This window comes from Typopeltis vanoorti, chromosome 2 (assembly GCF_054136105.1).
Source record: "Typopeltis vanoorti isolate ZY-2024b chromosome 2, IOZ_Tvanoo_1.0, whole genome shotgun sequence".
Taxonomy (NCBI): domain Eukaryota; kingdom Metazoa; phylum Arthropoda; class Arachnida; order Uropygi; family Thelyphonidae; genus Typopeltis; species Typopeltis vanoorti.
The window spans coordinates 7,771,751-7,787,596 of NC_143550.1; the positions used below are offsets into that span (position 1 = coordinate 7,771,751).

The 15,846-nt window shown below is 35.8% G+C and overlaps 1 protein-coding gene across 3 annotated transcripts; it reads right to left on the minus strand.

Annotated features, from left to right (window-relative positions):
* Nucleotides 1–1,343: 1,343 nt before the first annotated feature.
* Nucleotides 1,344–14,859, minus strand: LOC150108806 (mite allergen Lep d 7-like). Of its 3 annotated transcripts, none has more exons than XM_090403410.1 (3): nt 14,764–14,859; nt 10,837–10,974; nt 1,344–2,037 (listed from the first exon to the last, which is right to left on the minus strand). In XM_090403410.1, the coding sequence occupies exons 2-3, from the start codon at nt 10,889–10,891 to the stop codon at nt 1,460–1,462; spliced, it is 633 nt and encodes a 210-aa protein (XP_090259536.1). In that variant the 5' UTR covers nt 10,892–10,974; nt 14,764–14,859; the 3' UTR covers nt 1,344–1,459. The 3 variants fall into 3 exon arrangements, with proteins under 3 accessions (XP_090259536.1, XP_090259527.1, XP_090259545.1); XM_090403401.1 differs by having other exon boundaries at nt 14,760–14,780; XM_090403419.1 differs by lacking the exon at nt 1,344–2,037 and adding an exon at nt 4,496–5,165 and having other exon boundaries at nt 14,760–14,780.
* Between the last annotated feature and the right edge of the window lie 987 nt (nt 14,860–15,846).

The window sequence follows — 15,846 nt, forward strand, 5'->3', positions numbered from 1 at the left end:
TTTCCTTAGCGCCTCCGTAGAGAAATCGGTTGTAACGATGGCATCCTCTCTTGGAAGGATAAAAGAAAGAAAGTAAGAAAGTTGGACATACGGTGTCCTTTGGTAGGTGTGGAATATTTTGAAGAATTCTCATCTGGAGTTTCCCCTCCCAACACACACACACACGCACACGTTTCAAACTGAAGTCACAGGATTCTATCTTCTGTTCAAGTTCTTATGATCCCACGTAGTAACACCGCGTGGGATTATAAGAGCAGTAATACTCGCCATGGTACTTTCCTAATCATTATTGCACCTTTAAGACTTGACGGAGAGTGGCGCTGCCATACCAGAAGAGAGGTCACCACTGTGGTGAAGACTTCGTTTCCATCATAGGCTGTACCGGGTAGGATCGGAATAGTAGATAACGCGGCCGCCAAACGCAGTGTAATTCATCTCTTCCCTCAAAAAAGGATCGGCCGCCGTACTTCCTTGACCAGCGAGGTAGCGTGTGCTTGTCATGTTGTCATTTTCAAGCGACAGAGCATTCTTTTGATAATGTTCTTGTAATCCAAATATGTGATACTTGTGCAGACAACATCTCTCTCTCTCTCTCTCTCTCTCTCTCTCTCTCTCTCTCTCTCTCTCTCTCTCTCTTACCTAGTGCCAGACAGCTGAGATATTCGACAAGAACTGAAATGCAGGGATGTACTCAAGGCGTCCAGGAGGACACAATGAAATGAACCGTTCGTTATTCCTGTTAAAATTCTCGAAAACGTCGGCGTAACTTGCGTCGACGATCTCTGGTGTTTTGTCTTTCTGCTATAATTACTGGTGATGTAGCAGGTAAGTTTTCTGTTTCCAGAAGATGAAGACAAAATCCTTATTGAGGTTTCTCCGCAAGTTGCTTCCGCCTTTAGAAATTTTTGTCTTTGTCAGTTGTCTATAAGCGGAATGGGAAAGTTCTTTTATACCCAGAATGGCGTATAGTACGCAAATTATCTTCATTTATGGAGCATGGAATTGATATGCTACGGCATCGCTAAAAACCTCCAATTTCGTGCTTAGACGTTGCACCTAATCGATGTTTCTCCACACCATAAAGTGCTTGTGAAGGTCCTCGTGCGTTATTTTTGACGAAAGGAGCCTCAAAGTGCCCTCTTAGTGATGCGTTACTATCAGGTATAAAAATATTATTCGTTATTGGCTCATTACGTTTTTTTTTTATTTTGATTGCATCATTTTTGGAATGGAAATATGGGACAGCAAGATCATAAAATTTCATTGTTTTCTTCACGACAAACCAATCGACAAGTGAACATCAAACAAGTAAACAGAGTCACGTGAAATGAAATGACAACGAAAGCTTTTGACTTATTTGTTTATTTCGTAAAGATCTTCATCTCACCGTAATCGTGCAGTACAAAGAATCAGCCAAATTAAGTGAAACAACGGAATAACATTTCAAATAGTTTTAATCTCAGAAAGTCAAAGGCGTTTTTGAAACAGCAGTTTCGATGGGAAACTTAAGTGTAAATTCAAGCATCGCTTTTATTGGTGGTTTAATTAGATTTACCATAATCTCTGTTATTTTAGACGCCATCCATCCTTGTAGTCCTGCCCCGCTAACAGATATACCGATCTTACCGAATTCTTTTACGCTCAAGTCCGCAACACGAGCCTCTCCTCCATCGACTGGGGCAACAATCTCTACTTTCATCGTAATGTTTGGCATTATGCCAGAAATGTTCATGCGCGGACCGATGTTCATGAAGGTGGCTTCTCCCTGATATCCGAATTTTAGATGACCAAATTTCAGAAACGATGTAATGCTAAGCATATCGTCTACAATGGTGACCGTAGTGTCTCCATTTCTTTGCAGAGTAGATAACCCTGAGATGATTCCGCTATGCAGGCCCACAAATACCTTCACATCCACCAGGATGATTCTTTTGGTAAAGTTGAATTTAAAGTCTGGCAATTTGATTGGATCGGGAAAAGGTCCGTTAACATTCTTCGATTCTTCTATTACCTCATCCATGTAGTTATTCCCTCTTTCTGTTTAATACGTGGAAGAACACAGAAAAATATCATCTTAATGACATGTTTTTTATTTTAATTTCTTAAGTCATAATTGTAACTATTTATACCAAATGCTTTATACTATGAAACTATAATTTATTATTTTTCCGACTATTTTGCCTGCTTCTGTTTAGGAGTGTCCTTTTTAATGTCATTAGCTTTTACTCAAGAATTCTTAGGGCATTGCAGATGTATTCTGCAATGACCTAAGAATTCTTGAGTAAAAAGCCAATGACATTGAAAAGGACACTCCTAAACAGAAGCAGGCAAAATAGTCGGAAAAATAATAGTTTTTAAGAGGAGTAACATGGGAGTTTTCCCAGAAAAAATACCTATAATTTATATTTATTCTGGTAATATTCCTAAGTTAAACTGTAAGATCATATCATACGAATCGCTTGTTTCTTCTGCCAATATTTAATTATAAAAGATCACTTTAACAGAAATTGATGCAAACGTTTTGAATTTTGAGTCCGTGTTTGCTGTGAAGTGAGAAGAGCCTTGAAATGTCCTCTTCTGATAATGAACAAATTCTTGCGGTATTATTTCTCTAAAAAAAAAAGAATTTCTCTAAACAGAAATTCATAACACGAACTTCCTGCACGCTACAGATTCTGAATAACTACAAGGACAGTTATTCATAATTATGAACGAGGGAGATGCATAAATAGATAGAGAGAGGAAGATGACGACTGTATGCTTTTTTACCAACTTATACATTTTTTTTATTCGTATGTGGGATGTTAACTTTTTTAGCAGTTTATCGCAGATACGATCTCAGACAAATCGATTTATTCTTAGGAACCTTTGTGCGCATACCACTGTGCGCCAATCCGATAAAATTATTATAGGAAAAAATTAATTAATTTCCATGCTGTACAGCTTGTACATGATGTATATGCAGTACAATTACGAAATGATAAGTGTGAAAATGAAAGGACCTTAAGATTTTTTAATGAAAACCAGCAGAATAAAGATCTCTCTCTCTCTCTCTCTGTTTCATTTTTCTCCCTGAAATCTCTGGTTTATTCATACATTTTGTGTTCCTCAGAGCAGGACAAATCGGCTAGCAGGGCACACGCCATTTACAGACGTGGTACGCTGGTTTCATTGCTTTAGTTGATTCGGTCTTAAATCCAACAACCACAACTTCTCTCTCTCTCTTTCTCATGTGAAGGGAGCATCAGTAGTTCAGTGATATCGATTATCAAGATCTACTTCCAAATCCCATCTAGAATGCGAATTTTTCAAGTGAAGATTAGTTGGACGGCCTCATGTAGAGGTGAAAATGCATTTTTTTTCCATCGCACTAACCGGCCAGAAGAACACACAGTTTATAGACATGATTCTTCCTCTCACATCGTGAGTTGCTTTGGTGGTAAATCCAAGATAACCAAATCTACCATGTAGCAGGGTTATATATTTCTGAAACCCGCAAAAAGACAAAGCAGAACACGTATTTAAGGAATTAAGCGATAACACACACACCAAGTTTAGTTGCCTCTGTCCTAATGACATCGAAATCAAATCTCTCTTTTCACCCCATCCTCTTTGTGATTGCACGATGCAGAACTCGAACGGTTTTTCAAATTTGCGAAATTTTAATCGTTTTCCGAAAAAATAATAGTAGTAGTTGTATGAAATTGCAAATGAAACAGTTTACACTGATGTTCGGATTTTTTTTTTTTTTTTTAAACCCTAGTCCAAGCCAACTGTTTTCATTCATGTATTATGTGTTATCGCAAAAAAGTTAAGTTCAAAGCTGTTAAGCGTGGTGAATCTGAATTCCTGTTTTCAAAAGTAAATTCGATATATTAAGACACTTCTGTGAGTGTCAGCAGTGGAATCACTTTCCTAACCTATCATATGTCAGAAAGAATAGGCCATCAAATTACGGTTTTAATAATGAAACTCGTGTTTTTTTTTTTTTTTTTTTTTTTTTATAAGACGATGTCATCAGGGTGATATGATTTACAGATTCTGGAAAATGCTGAGCAGCTTCTTATGAACGGTTGCAATTATGATCCTGATATAACGATTTTTTACATAAATGTAATACTAGAGGGTCGATGAAAGTTTGCCGAAAGGAATGTCAGCAGTGCAGAGAACATTTAATGCTCACCAAGGTAAACTGCAACTCCCAGCCCTCCGTAGAAAGGCTTTTCGTCATCGGAAACAATTTGGAAGGGTCGTTTTTCTTTTCCGGTCTTTGTTCTGTGGGGGTTTGGTTCCAAATCATATTTACAGAATAGTCTGCTTTCTAAGTCGACAATTTTCGCAGTTGTAGCAGGGAAAGAAAGTATTGTGTTATAAGATGAGAATTTAAATTCAAACGGAAGATTTCCAGAAAATAATTAGCGTAATTATAGCATATTTCCGTTTTTTAAATATAAAAAAATTAATTCTCAAGGCTTAATGCTGATAAAAAAACAGGTTCACGTGCTCTTCTTTTTATTGTCCAATAACACTACAAGTAATTCATGCACTTGAATGCACTGTAATCGTGTATTTAGTTATGCTGGTTGTTTAAAAAGTGAAAGGAGTCTTTTCGATTTCTCTTTTGATAGGCGTCTTAAGAATTACTTGAATAATTTGTTTTGGGACGATCTTGATTATGTTCAGAATGATCTCTACGAGTTTTGTGTACAGCCACGTTTGCAATCCCAAACCACTAATATCGATTCTAATCTTGCCGACCTTTGCCACTTCGAGCTCCTCGAGAGTCGCATTTCCACCAGCACTTGGAGCATCGACAACCAAACGCTTATATATATCGTGCATTTCCCCAGAAGCCGTGATGGTTTTACCGATCCCCATGAACTCCACTTTTCCGCTGTATGTGAAATTGAGATGCACAAACGACAGCATCGCCGCTATCTTTGCCCGATCACCAACGAAATCGATAGTGGAGTCATCGATTCTGTGGAGAGTGGAAAGCCCTTTTATAAGGCCGTCGGTTATGCCTGCAATTCCGTGGAATGTAATCCCAAACACAGTTCGATTGAAACCAATTTTAAAATCAGGAAGTGCTATCTCGTCGGGAAATGATCTGCCGTCTTGCTTCGCATCTGCAATCACTTTGTCGATGTAAGTGTTTCCTCTCTCTGCGAGAAATGTTAAGGATAAGAAAGCGGTTAATTTTTTTATCAGTATTAATATGATCAAACAAATTATTACTGATATTATTGCAATTAAAACATAATAACCTTAATGTTTTGTAAAATAGCCTGTCGTCTGACATACTTAATACCTATCTCTAGATCTCAGGTAAATATTTTCCTAGCAAATACAGTAAGTCACATGCTGGAACTCATATCTGCGTACAGCAGATAGTTTAGATCAGTGAGTGATTTTTATTAACCAAATATCTTTATTAGTGCATTTCCGTTCCTTTTCATTCTTTCTTCTTTTTTTTATATTTTTTTTCTTTGTTTTGTCGTCATTGTGTCTGAAGCAAGTAAGCCAGCCAAAGAAAGAACGCTACACATTCCGGCCACTGAATTCGAAACTTTCCGGTTCTTCGCAGAAATCAGTGGTTTCCAAATAGGCATGCGACTCCCACTGCCGATCCTCTTCAATTCCCTGCCCACAGTTCGGTGAGGTATGGGTCGAAAAAAGCCTTCATTAAATTTTTCGGTGAATTACACGCTTTGTCTGCTATTTTGAAAATCGTGCCTCCTGTTAGACGGGCACTCACAATAAACCGTTTATCGAACTCCGAAAGATCCTTTGATTTTCTCATTGCGATCAACACTACTGACGACTACGGACCAGCAGCATTTTTTTAAATAGTTGCCTAGAACACGTGGTGCTGATGCACGTGACCAAGTATTTTGTACATAGCTGCGTAAGTGACGTTTACGTACATCTGCAAAGGTTTTTAATTCAGTAATTGGTATGGTATGTGTGTGTGCGTGTGAAGCCAGCATATCATCTTTTTTTCTGAATCTAGTTTGTCACATTTGAGTGGAAGAATAGCGACTCACCTTCAAATGAAAGATGCAAAGTTCTTATAAGGTTCCTCATGTCCTAGAAAAGGGATTTGAAAACCATTTGTTTTCTCCAACCTAATGGCAATGCCGCGGCAGCCTGTTCTTTGGAGCCACGAATGTTGGAAAGAAACGAATGCGTTTTAAATTTGGACGGTATTTATTGTGTCAAAAGCTTTAAAGCTACAATCCTTTAAAGTGTTTCAAAGTAATAAGCGTGACAACATGCTCGTATTCATCGTCGGTTAAATGCTCATGGCTGCTGAAGGGAAGAAGAACGAGCAATTAAAAAGGTTTTTGCAGCATAGTAGAAAGGATCTGTGATGCAACGATAGGAAAAGAGGCCAACTTGTGATCTCCGTGCTCCAAAGCACTGCCCCTCTGTATACACTTTTTTCGTAAGCAGCAAAGAGCCAATCACCAATTCGTTTCATTTGATGCAATTTTAAATGAAGTTGCCACTTCGTCACACGATCGAGGTGAAATCAGGAAACATATCATTACAGGAATTTGCGTACCGAATACTGTTATAACTTTATTATGAAATATAATTAGCTTACACACGATCTTCTGATAGCAGCAAGTGCTGGTCTTCATGAAAGTCTTGTATACTATACTCGTACATCCTATCATTTACCTTATTTGTATCCAGCTGTTAACAGACCGAAAATTTAAAATGTAAACTGATCTATAATTTAATGCTACTTATTTAGCACTAGCTCCATCTGCTCTCGGAAGTATTCCGCAGCAGTAATCTCTAGACTTGCTTAGCGCCACGTAAAAAAAAAAAAAAAAAAAAAAAAAAATCGGAAAATTTTCCCACCCAGAAGGCAACCCGAGTGTGTTTAATCTCGCAGCTCAGCAAAACGGACTACAAAACAGTCAAAATATTTGAAACATAAGAAGTTGAGAATGCCTAATTAAAGATGAACCAAAACTTCAGAATAAGGGACTGTCGCTTATCATCATCATCATGCGTATCAAGGATTTAGGCCTAGCGTAGCCTACTCCCGCCCTAGAAGTCATCGTTGAAGCGTTTAAGAGGACGTCCTGGTTTTCTTTTTCCTAATGGCTTAAGTACTTTAAGGCTTGTTTGGTAATCTTTCTGTTTTCATTCTTTCAACTTGTTCCATTCATTTATGTTTATATTTTTTTAAATTTTCCTATTACTGATTCCTGGTTTAATTCTTTCATAATATCTTCGTTTCTTTCGTGATCAAATAGGGTATACTTTGCAGTTTTTCTCATAAACTTCATTTCTGCTGTTGTTAATCTTTGTTTGTCTTTTTGTTTTATTGTCCAGATTTCGCTTCCATACATTAAGACCGGTAGGGCTAATGTATTGTATACTTTTAGCCTGGTTTGGTTTTGAACTAGGTCGATTCAAATATAGAGTTAATTACACCTGCTAATTTTAAATATTTTGCAATTTTTACGTTTAAAATTGACGAAATTAAATTTAGATGAGATAGTCTGGTGGGAAGGTGTTAAAAATGGACGTCTAGAAAGTGAGTGTTACATCATATCACGAACATAGACGATCAGGAGTATCAACTCATCCAGTATGTGTTTCGACCAAAAGGAACCACCTACAAGTAGACCGGCCTCGATTTTCTACCCAAACGAACCGAGACAAGTAGAGCAGCTTACATTTTTATCACGATTTGGCTTCATACAACGATTTTTTATTTGTTCTTGCTGAGGTTCAATGATTCTTAAACACTGCAGACTTCATTACTAACATCATGTTCCAATATAAAGATGCGCACAAGTATAATTCAAATAGACAGAAGACACAAGAAATAAAAAAAATTCCCGACTGTGTTATTATTGATAGTAGCGATATTTTCATGTTGGTTCAGAGAGGTATGTGGGGATATTGTCTGCAAGGATAGAAAAATAAGAACTCCGTAGCAGACACAAGAAGTTACAGAAGTAGTCCAGGGAAAGAAGAAAGTGTCCTAGCAAATAAGTCAGCATAAACATATAAGGGGAAAATGTAAGAAAGTCCTAAGCCAGGTGTAAAAGTAGTTAAACAGAAGCCATGAGAATACTTCGGTAAGAATATGAAAGATAAATATCAGGAATGCGGAAAAATGTTGTGGAGAAATGGAGGAAATAATACTGTAAAAGGAATCAAAGATAGCAAAAGATGGCATGAAATCTTAAGACAAAGATATCTTAGATCAGTGGTTTTTAACCTTTTATATATATTTTTTCAATAAACTTGAAAAAAAAATATATATAAAAGCTTGACTTCTTTTGTCGAACATTGAACCTGATATTGAAAAATTAGCAGGATCTCATCAGGCTCAGGATAGCCATTAATGATTGGTTTATTAAATAAAGTAAATTTACATTCTTTTTTGAGTAAAAATTAATTTGTGTCAAAGCCACTAATTTTTAACTAACTATCAGGTCAAATATGCTGATGATAATTTAGGTTTGCCTAATAATATATCATAATTATCTTATTGAGTCATTAACCTAGTGCATCTGTTCCCAACTGGTGGTACGTGTATCCCCGAGGATACGTGTTGGGCCGTTCAGGGATACACGAAAAATAATCAATAATGGCGGAAAACAAGTAAATAAAATGCATGACGTTAGTTATGGAACAATAACTGTTCAGTTTGAATCACTGCTAATGGAAACACTTCAAAACTAGCTCACATTAGCGAATGATGATTGGCGAGGTAAAAAATAAGTACCGCAACAAGCTTAATGCAAGTCCGGATCTAAGACTGTATTTTGCATCTTTTGAGCCTGATTTCAAGACACTAAGTGCATCAAAGCAAGCTAAACGATCTCACCGATAATGTTTCAATCGGCTAGCGATATGTATACCAATTATTACAGACTTTTCTGACAACACAATTTTATGAATATTGTAAAATTAAATCTGTGCTTTGTATTTTTAGTGTAGAAATTTTCCTTTCCCACCTCATTACCTCATTTCCACTATTTTACATTAAGATAGGCACTGAACAAAAGTATTTAAAAACAAGGGGCACAATTCATAGAAATGGGTTTAAAAGGGATACACAAGTGGAAAAAGGTTGGGAACCACTGACCTAGTGCAAAAATGAACAGGGGGCGCCAGGCCATACAAATAGTTGAAAGGGGCTCCAGGCAAAAAAATAATAATAACAAAAGGTTAAGAACCACTGTCTTAGATATCTGGAGTAATTACTTGAAATACTGTTAATGAAACAAGGCATGAACAAAACAGAAGTATAAAATATTCAAGATGGTTGCAAAAAAAAAAAAAAAAAAAACCTAAGGCGAAGCCACGGGAAGACTTCGGTAAGAATATAAAAGAAATATAATAATTTATATAGAGTAAGATAATACAAACACGATCTAAAAATCATTAAATTCAAAGAATACTAAATTAATAACAGAAAAAATAAAAGTAAATAAATAAAATCCAAGCAATAATGACTTTTTTATTCTTCCCCCCTTTTTTTAATAGGTTGTTTATTTTTAAATATTTTTTCATATACATTCGGGATTTTTTATCTTGAAGTTTCCATCGTTTTTGTATACCGCTGTTTGTAACTAGTAGGGTGCTAACAGAACCCACCCACAAAACTGGGTGTTCATTACAATTAGTCGATAACTAACCGGGATTACGATGCAGAAATAGACTTACTGGCCACTGAATTCCAAAACTTTATGCATTGTTCACGTTATATATATATATTTATGCATTGTTCACGTTATATATATATATATATATATATATATATTGATAAAAATGGAAAAACAATATATCCTTGGCCCTCCCACGGTACAAAATGTACTATAGATTTGCAAATAACCTTTCGTGGGTGGGAGCAACATAAAAAATAAAAAAGAGACACACATGCACTCTAACACGTCGTGGAATCTATGCGAAACTGCAGATTTGCTGTAATCGGGGATAAAGGAGGTCCAACACTGTATTCAAGAAGTTTTCAATTCAGTGGCTGGTATGTGCCGTTCGAACACCGTACTCACCAAACGCGATGAGCTTAGTCGGAACCAACGATGCTCTTAGGATGGAATACCAAAGTTCCATTCCGCCTAGGAGAGCAAGGATGCTTATAAGAAAGAGCTTTACGACTGATTGTGAGTTAGCAGGTCCAATAAGGGTTGGCTGAATTTTCCTCTCTGAAATTCGGATTTTTCATCCACAAAACATGTAAAGCGGCAGAAGAACAGCAGCAGTTTACAGAAATAATTTGTCTCATCCTTTAGCAATAACAACAACGTAATTTCTCATGTTAAATCTTGTAGATGCTTAAGGGTATGTACAGGCGTAATTCACATATGATTAAGCATCTCAAGATTTCTCATGCAAATGTGGAAAGCACACAGACAAGCTACACTACTGGAACTTGTTTCGTAGATTTTTTGAAAGACGTGATCTTTTTTAAATTTACTTTAATATATGCAGAGGGCCTTCCAGCGATGAGTCGTGTAATAATAATAACATTGAATATTTCCTCAGATATTTCTGGGATCTACAAGAGTATTTTGAGGGGGGGAAGGGAAAAGATGCTTAATATTAGCATCTTTGGTATTTTTCTCATGTTGTGTAAAGTTCCTCTTCGTATCTTTCGCGATAGGAAAATAAATCATTAAGAGAGAAATTACAACATTCGTAGGTTGTGGAAAATATCTGCACTAGCTGATATCACCGATTCATTAAAATTAGAAAAAAAATCTTATGGTTACTAATAATTGCTTGAAGTAGTTAATGTAATTATAAAACAGACCTTGAAAAGGATAAATTTCTTACCATCGGAAAGCACGAGAGCAGGAAGAAACACAGCAAGAATAATCAGTGGAGACATTTTCAGATTGAGGTGAAATTTCTTAATATGCCTTCAACTCTAAGGATCGGATCGGCGTAGCTGGAGGACTACTTGATTACGTACTGGAAAAAAAATATTATGTTAAAATTCGGCACTGTGCAATAAAATCTGAGTTTCCTCTGTTATAATTTTATTTTTTAATGCGACTCCCACTCACCTAAGGTTGCAAGCCTACAGTAGATCAATAAACTAAGCATTTCGCCGATTTTTTATTATTTTTAGAATTTTCTTGTATTTTGAGTGATTTTTAACATATTTCGCAACTCTGCTCTAGAGACCAAGCATCAAAGTTTTTCGAGCCACTTCAAGCCTCCAGTAGAAAGGACGGTGGTCTCACACCAGGAGACGAGAATCATCGCCCAACCAAAATTATATGAAGATTAATATCTTCATGTAATTAAAATATATCAGTCGAGGAACACTAAAATGAACATGTCAGCTTTCCCTTGAAATTCAAGGGTTTCGAGTAAAATACCAAGGGAAATTCTGAGATATTACGGTAACGAGGCTGAATCTTGATTAGTGGTTCCAACATGAAGCAGTACCGGAAATGGATTTTTTTTTTTTTGTATAAACGGAATAACATGCTAGTGAATAAGTAATTTATTAATAATGAATATGTTATACAGTGATTTAACATTGCTATAACATTTTTTAAGGTGCTGGATGGATGTTTTTATCCAGCAGAACTGGAAAAATGGTCATACATGCACGCAAACATGCACTTTAAAATTTTAGTGTTAGACTAAATAATTTTATCACGCTTTAGGTTATATATATTCTAATTATAATTTTAATTACTTCTTGTTATATCTTCACACCGGAACATGAAATGTTAGTCGCATATAAATACACAAATGTTTTTAAGTATAAAGTATTCATATTTACAACTATGGATAAAATATTTTTCAGTAGACGTTAAAATATAAACAAAGATAAACGCACTTATCATCAGCAGTAATTCGCAAATGAGTATGAGTCTTCCATAACTAATTCCAATGGTGTGTCCATAGATGGCTGGTTAGATTGCTGGCCAATTGGAAGACGCCTATGTCTTCTGCTGGGTACGCTGCAAACGACACGCAGTACTTGATAGCTCCGCCATCGAATTACACTGTACCTCGTGATCAAGTGCAAGGCAGGCCTCTCCCCTAAGACGACAAGTCAGCAATCCATAGAAGAGGAAAAACAGTGCTTATTTGTGGGATAATACATTTTACTGATCTAGATGGCCGAGCGAATGCTGTCTCTACTTCCAATCAACACACTGTAGCTTCGAATCCCACCGTAGCACGGATCTTTACATGGTGGGCGATTTTCATTCTCAGTGTTAGACCACCTTCCTCATTAGAGGTCTGAAGTGTCTTAAAGAAAGCTCAGTATTTGGTTTGTAAATCAGGGTGTTCGGATTACTTAATTCTTATGCAATCCACGATACTAAAGGTAAGATAGGTTCAAAACCTCTCGTTGGCGAGATTTACTTAAAAAAACAGAGCGTAGCTGTTTCTTTTTTATTAAGGAAACAGAATATTTCCTCACTTCTATGTTATTCCACAAAGTGGAATCTTGGATCAATAACCAATGCGATCTTTGAACTACTTTTTTGAAACATCATTCAGCTAAGCGATTAAATTAAAGCTAGGAAATTATTATTATTATAAAGAAATGCTAGATTTAAGTTGATCTGTAATCGAACCAGTTCAAGGCCATCGTCCACAACTCCCATGTAAGCTTCAAAGTTCCGATAGTAATATGCGAGCACGGTGGTGTTGGTGCTGTAATATCCGTGCAGCGCTCAATAAAATCTCAGTGCACATTACCTCCAAAATGAAACAGTCTTAAAAGTTTTCTGGCTTCATACTTAGACGGAAAGTGTTTAAAACTGTTTTCCTTAAAACGTAATGTTTGCGTCAATAGAAGAGCGAGGGAGTTAAATTTTAATTAGAAGATGCTCTAGGGAAGAAGCGGTTACGCTGATTTTTGAACTGCAATAATATCCCAAGGAATAACAAGTAAATAAAGCGGAATACACTCTCACAGAGTATAAATAAGAAAATTAATTCCTGAATAAAGTCTTAAGGAATTATGTAATGTTGTCGTTAATGAAGCTCTTCTATTGCATATCAAATTCAGTTTTGTGGAAGAAGAGGAAGAGCGCCAAAAACCGAAGGGGATTAAATGTTAAGGGTTCACTTCCTGTACATTAGATGAAAGGAGTAATCGCAAACGGATTTCAAAGTTATTCAGTTTGCGCTGATGTGCTTGCATAATCATAATGCACCTAAAGTGGCTGTAAAAGTGTTATTAGGATAATTAAAATGCATTTTACGCAGTGTTGCGTCCTTTATCGTGGATAAGATGATATGATTGTAAAATTCTCAACATTTCACGTGTAAGTGTCCTATATCTTTCAGGTATCGGAATTATACCTTTTAGTATCTCTCAGATTAAATATCTCTCGGTATGTTAGCACATCTGGAGGCTGTTCAGTCTTCGAATATCTCATCTGAAGTTTACGACACAAACGGTGACCTAACAAAGGAATAATTCCATCGACTCTGTATAACCAGTGCTTATTAAAGATCCGAAGACAAGATCCGACTCATTTGCAAATGTTTCAACTCTATCACGAAACCATAAATATCAGAAATGCATAATTCGTTTATTGTAAATATGCCTCATAAATCAATCCTGTAGTTTAAGAGTTCGTACGAAATATTTATCTCCTTCGCTTCTGCTGCGAATTAAACTGGTTTGTTTCCCTGACCTGTAATGAAGAGATATTTCTTGAAAGCGAAAAGCATATTTAAACAATTGAATTAGAAGTGTTTGAGAATGCTTGTTCTTGTAAAAACGTAGCGCAATCTATCTCGAAGACGAACTTAATTCAACGGACAATTCGCTCTCGATAACCTATTGTGCCACCGGTTTCAATCGTTATCATGACAAGATCTGCTGAGAGGAGGCAGGTTTGTAAATGAACGCTGGCTTGTAGGCCTAAAAAGTTCACCAAAGTCTTCGCGTTTCGCATCAGCGTAGTTAAAGTAGAAATAAAGGTTTTATATGGTGACGAAGTTTGGTTTTTTTGAGTCTCGAAAAATTAAAATAATTTCAAACAAAAAAAAGCACTAATATAAAATATACTATTGTCCTAGCTTTTTCTCGGAAGATTGCAGTTTGCTTTTACTGCGCAGTCGATTAAACGAAGAAACTTTTACACAAACCACATTATTTAGTAAGTGTTCAATGTAGTATCTCATAACTTATTAAAGTTTCCAGATGTTCTGACTTAGGCTGGATATTCTGGAATATTCGCTAAAGCGCAGACAACGGAGGGTAGCTATCTCGCATGTCATTTTCTTTTTTTTTTCTTTTTTTTTTAAACAATTCTCCTTTGTGGTACTTCGTTAAGAATGTAAATAATAAGTATAAAAATAATGCAATTAACAAATGAATGTTTAAGTATATTATATGATGAGAGGGAAATTAATATCAGCTATGGGGTTCACAAAAATTTCATTTTGCATAAGCAGTATCTTGGGATAATTTAAGTAAACCATTAACTGCCACGTGACATAAGAACTCGAAATGGTTATAATTGTTTACATTTTTCATGGCATAAAAATGATTGTGCTTCCAGCCTAAAGAATGGCACTTAAATGGAAGCTTTCTGAAGGTGGAGGTTCGCAAAAGGCGAGTCTGCATTCGCTTTATGGCTGGCTCACGGTTACGCGTGGAAATTGTAGTCTTAAATATGGTTTTATTGCTAAAAATCAAAACGATGAGATTAAAATGTTTAAGCATTCGTGTATCGAAAATAGCAAAATTATTAAACTAAGTTCCTTACCTACCCAAGAAGAAACTTGGTGGAAACGGGAAAAGGCAGGGTTTTTGAAATATTTATACCAATCCTATTCCAGATAATCAAAATCAATCGATAATCATTAGCGAATAAGCGCACGATAAATCCCAAGAACTCGATAAACTTTTGGGAATAAAAATATGTTCCTATCAAGCTTTTTTTTTATTTTATTTTAATGTAAAATTATTGTTACCTTGAAAAAATGCTCTATGATCTGTTCACGTATTGCGACATTACCGCATTTTCAAAATAAAATAAAAAATCATACGAACCCATTCACGAGAACATTTTCTTTTTGCTTTCTCATTCATAAATATATAATTTGTAAAATAAATAACTGCGCATTTGCCAGAAGTTTTAAATTCTCGTACACTCTAAGAATCTAGCATTTATTGTAAATTTCCTTGACGTGATAATTAGATCTTTGTTCATTTTAATCAGATAATAATAATAATAATAATCTGTTCGTAGTTTAGTATATTTTTAATTTAATGAAATTAGTAAAATTTGATTAATATTAAAGGTGGAAATCTGTTTTTTTTTTTTTAATATTATGATAATTTCTAATAGTACAAATAATGGCCATTAAGAAGAAGTGGTTAGGGGTGACACACGTACACTGATACGCATTTCCTATAAATCGACAGATGCAGTGGAAATATTCTTTCTCAAGGAATGCAGGGCAGGTGTGCAGCATCGAACTGCTTATCGCAGCATCAAAATGCAATTGCTGAAGAGGTTTGATAAGAAAATGCTCAAGCTTAAGTCGAATTATTTATAGCTCCGAAAGCGAAGTAATAAAGATAAATTATTTGTAAAATTTTATGTAAAATATATGCAGTAAATAAATAAATACGTGTGTAAATTTACACGACCCATTTACGTTTTAAGTTTATTCCTCTTTCGTCTTTTTGCAGGCCTTGTTGAATCGGTTATAGCTGAGTTCTATAACCGATTTCTAGCACACGTGTTGATTCTATCCGTTTGCTGGCCTCGGCAGTTGCTGTACATTTATGTGTTCACAAGCTATGGGAGAAAATTTATGGGAGAAAAAATATCACCCACACCTCTA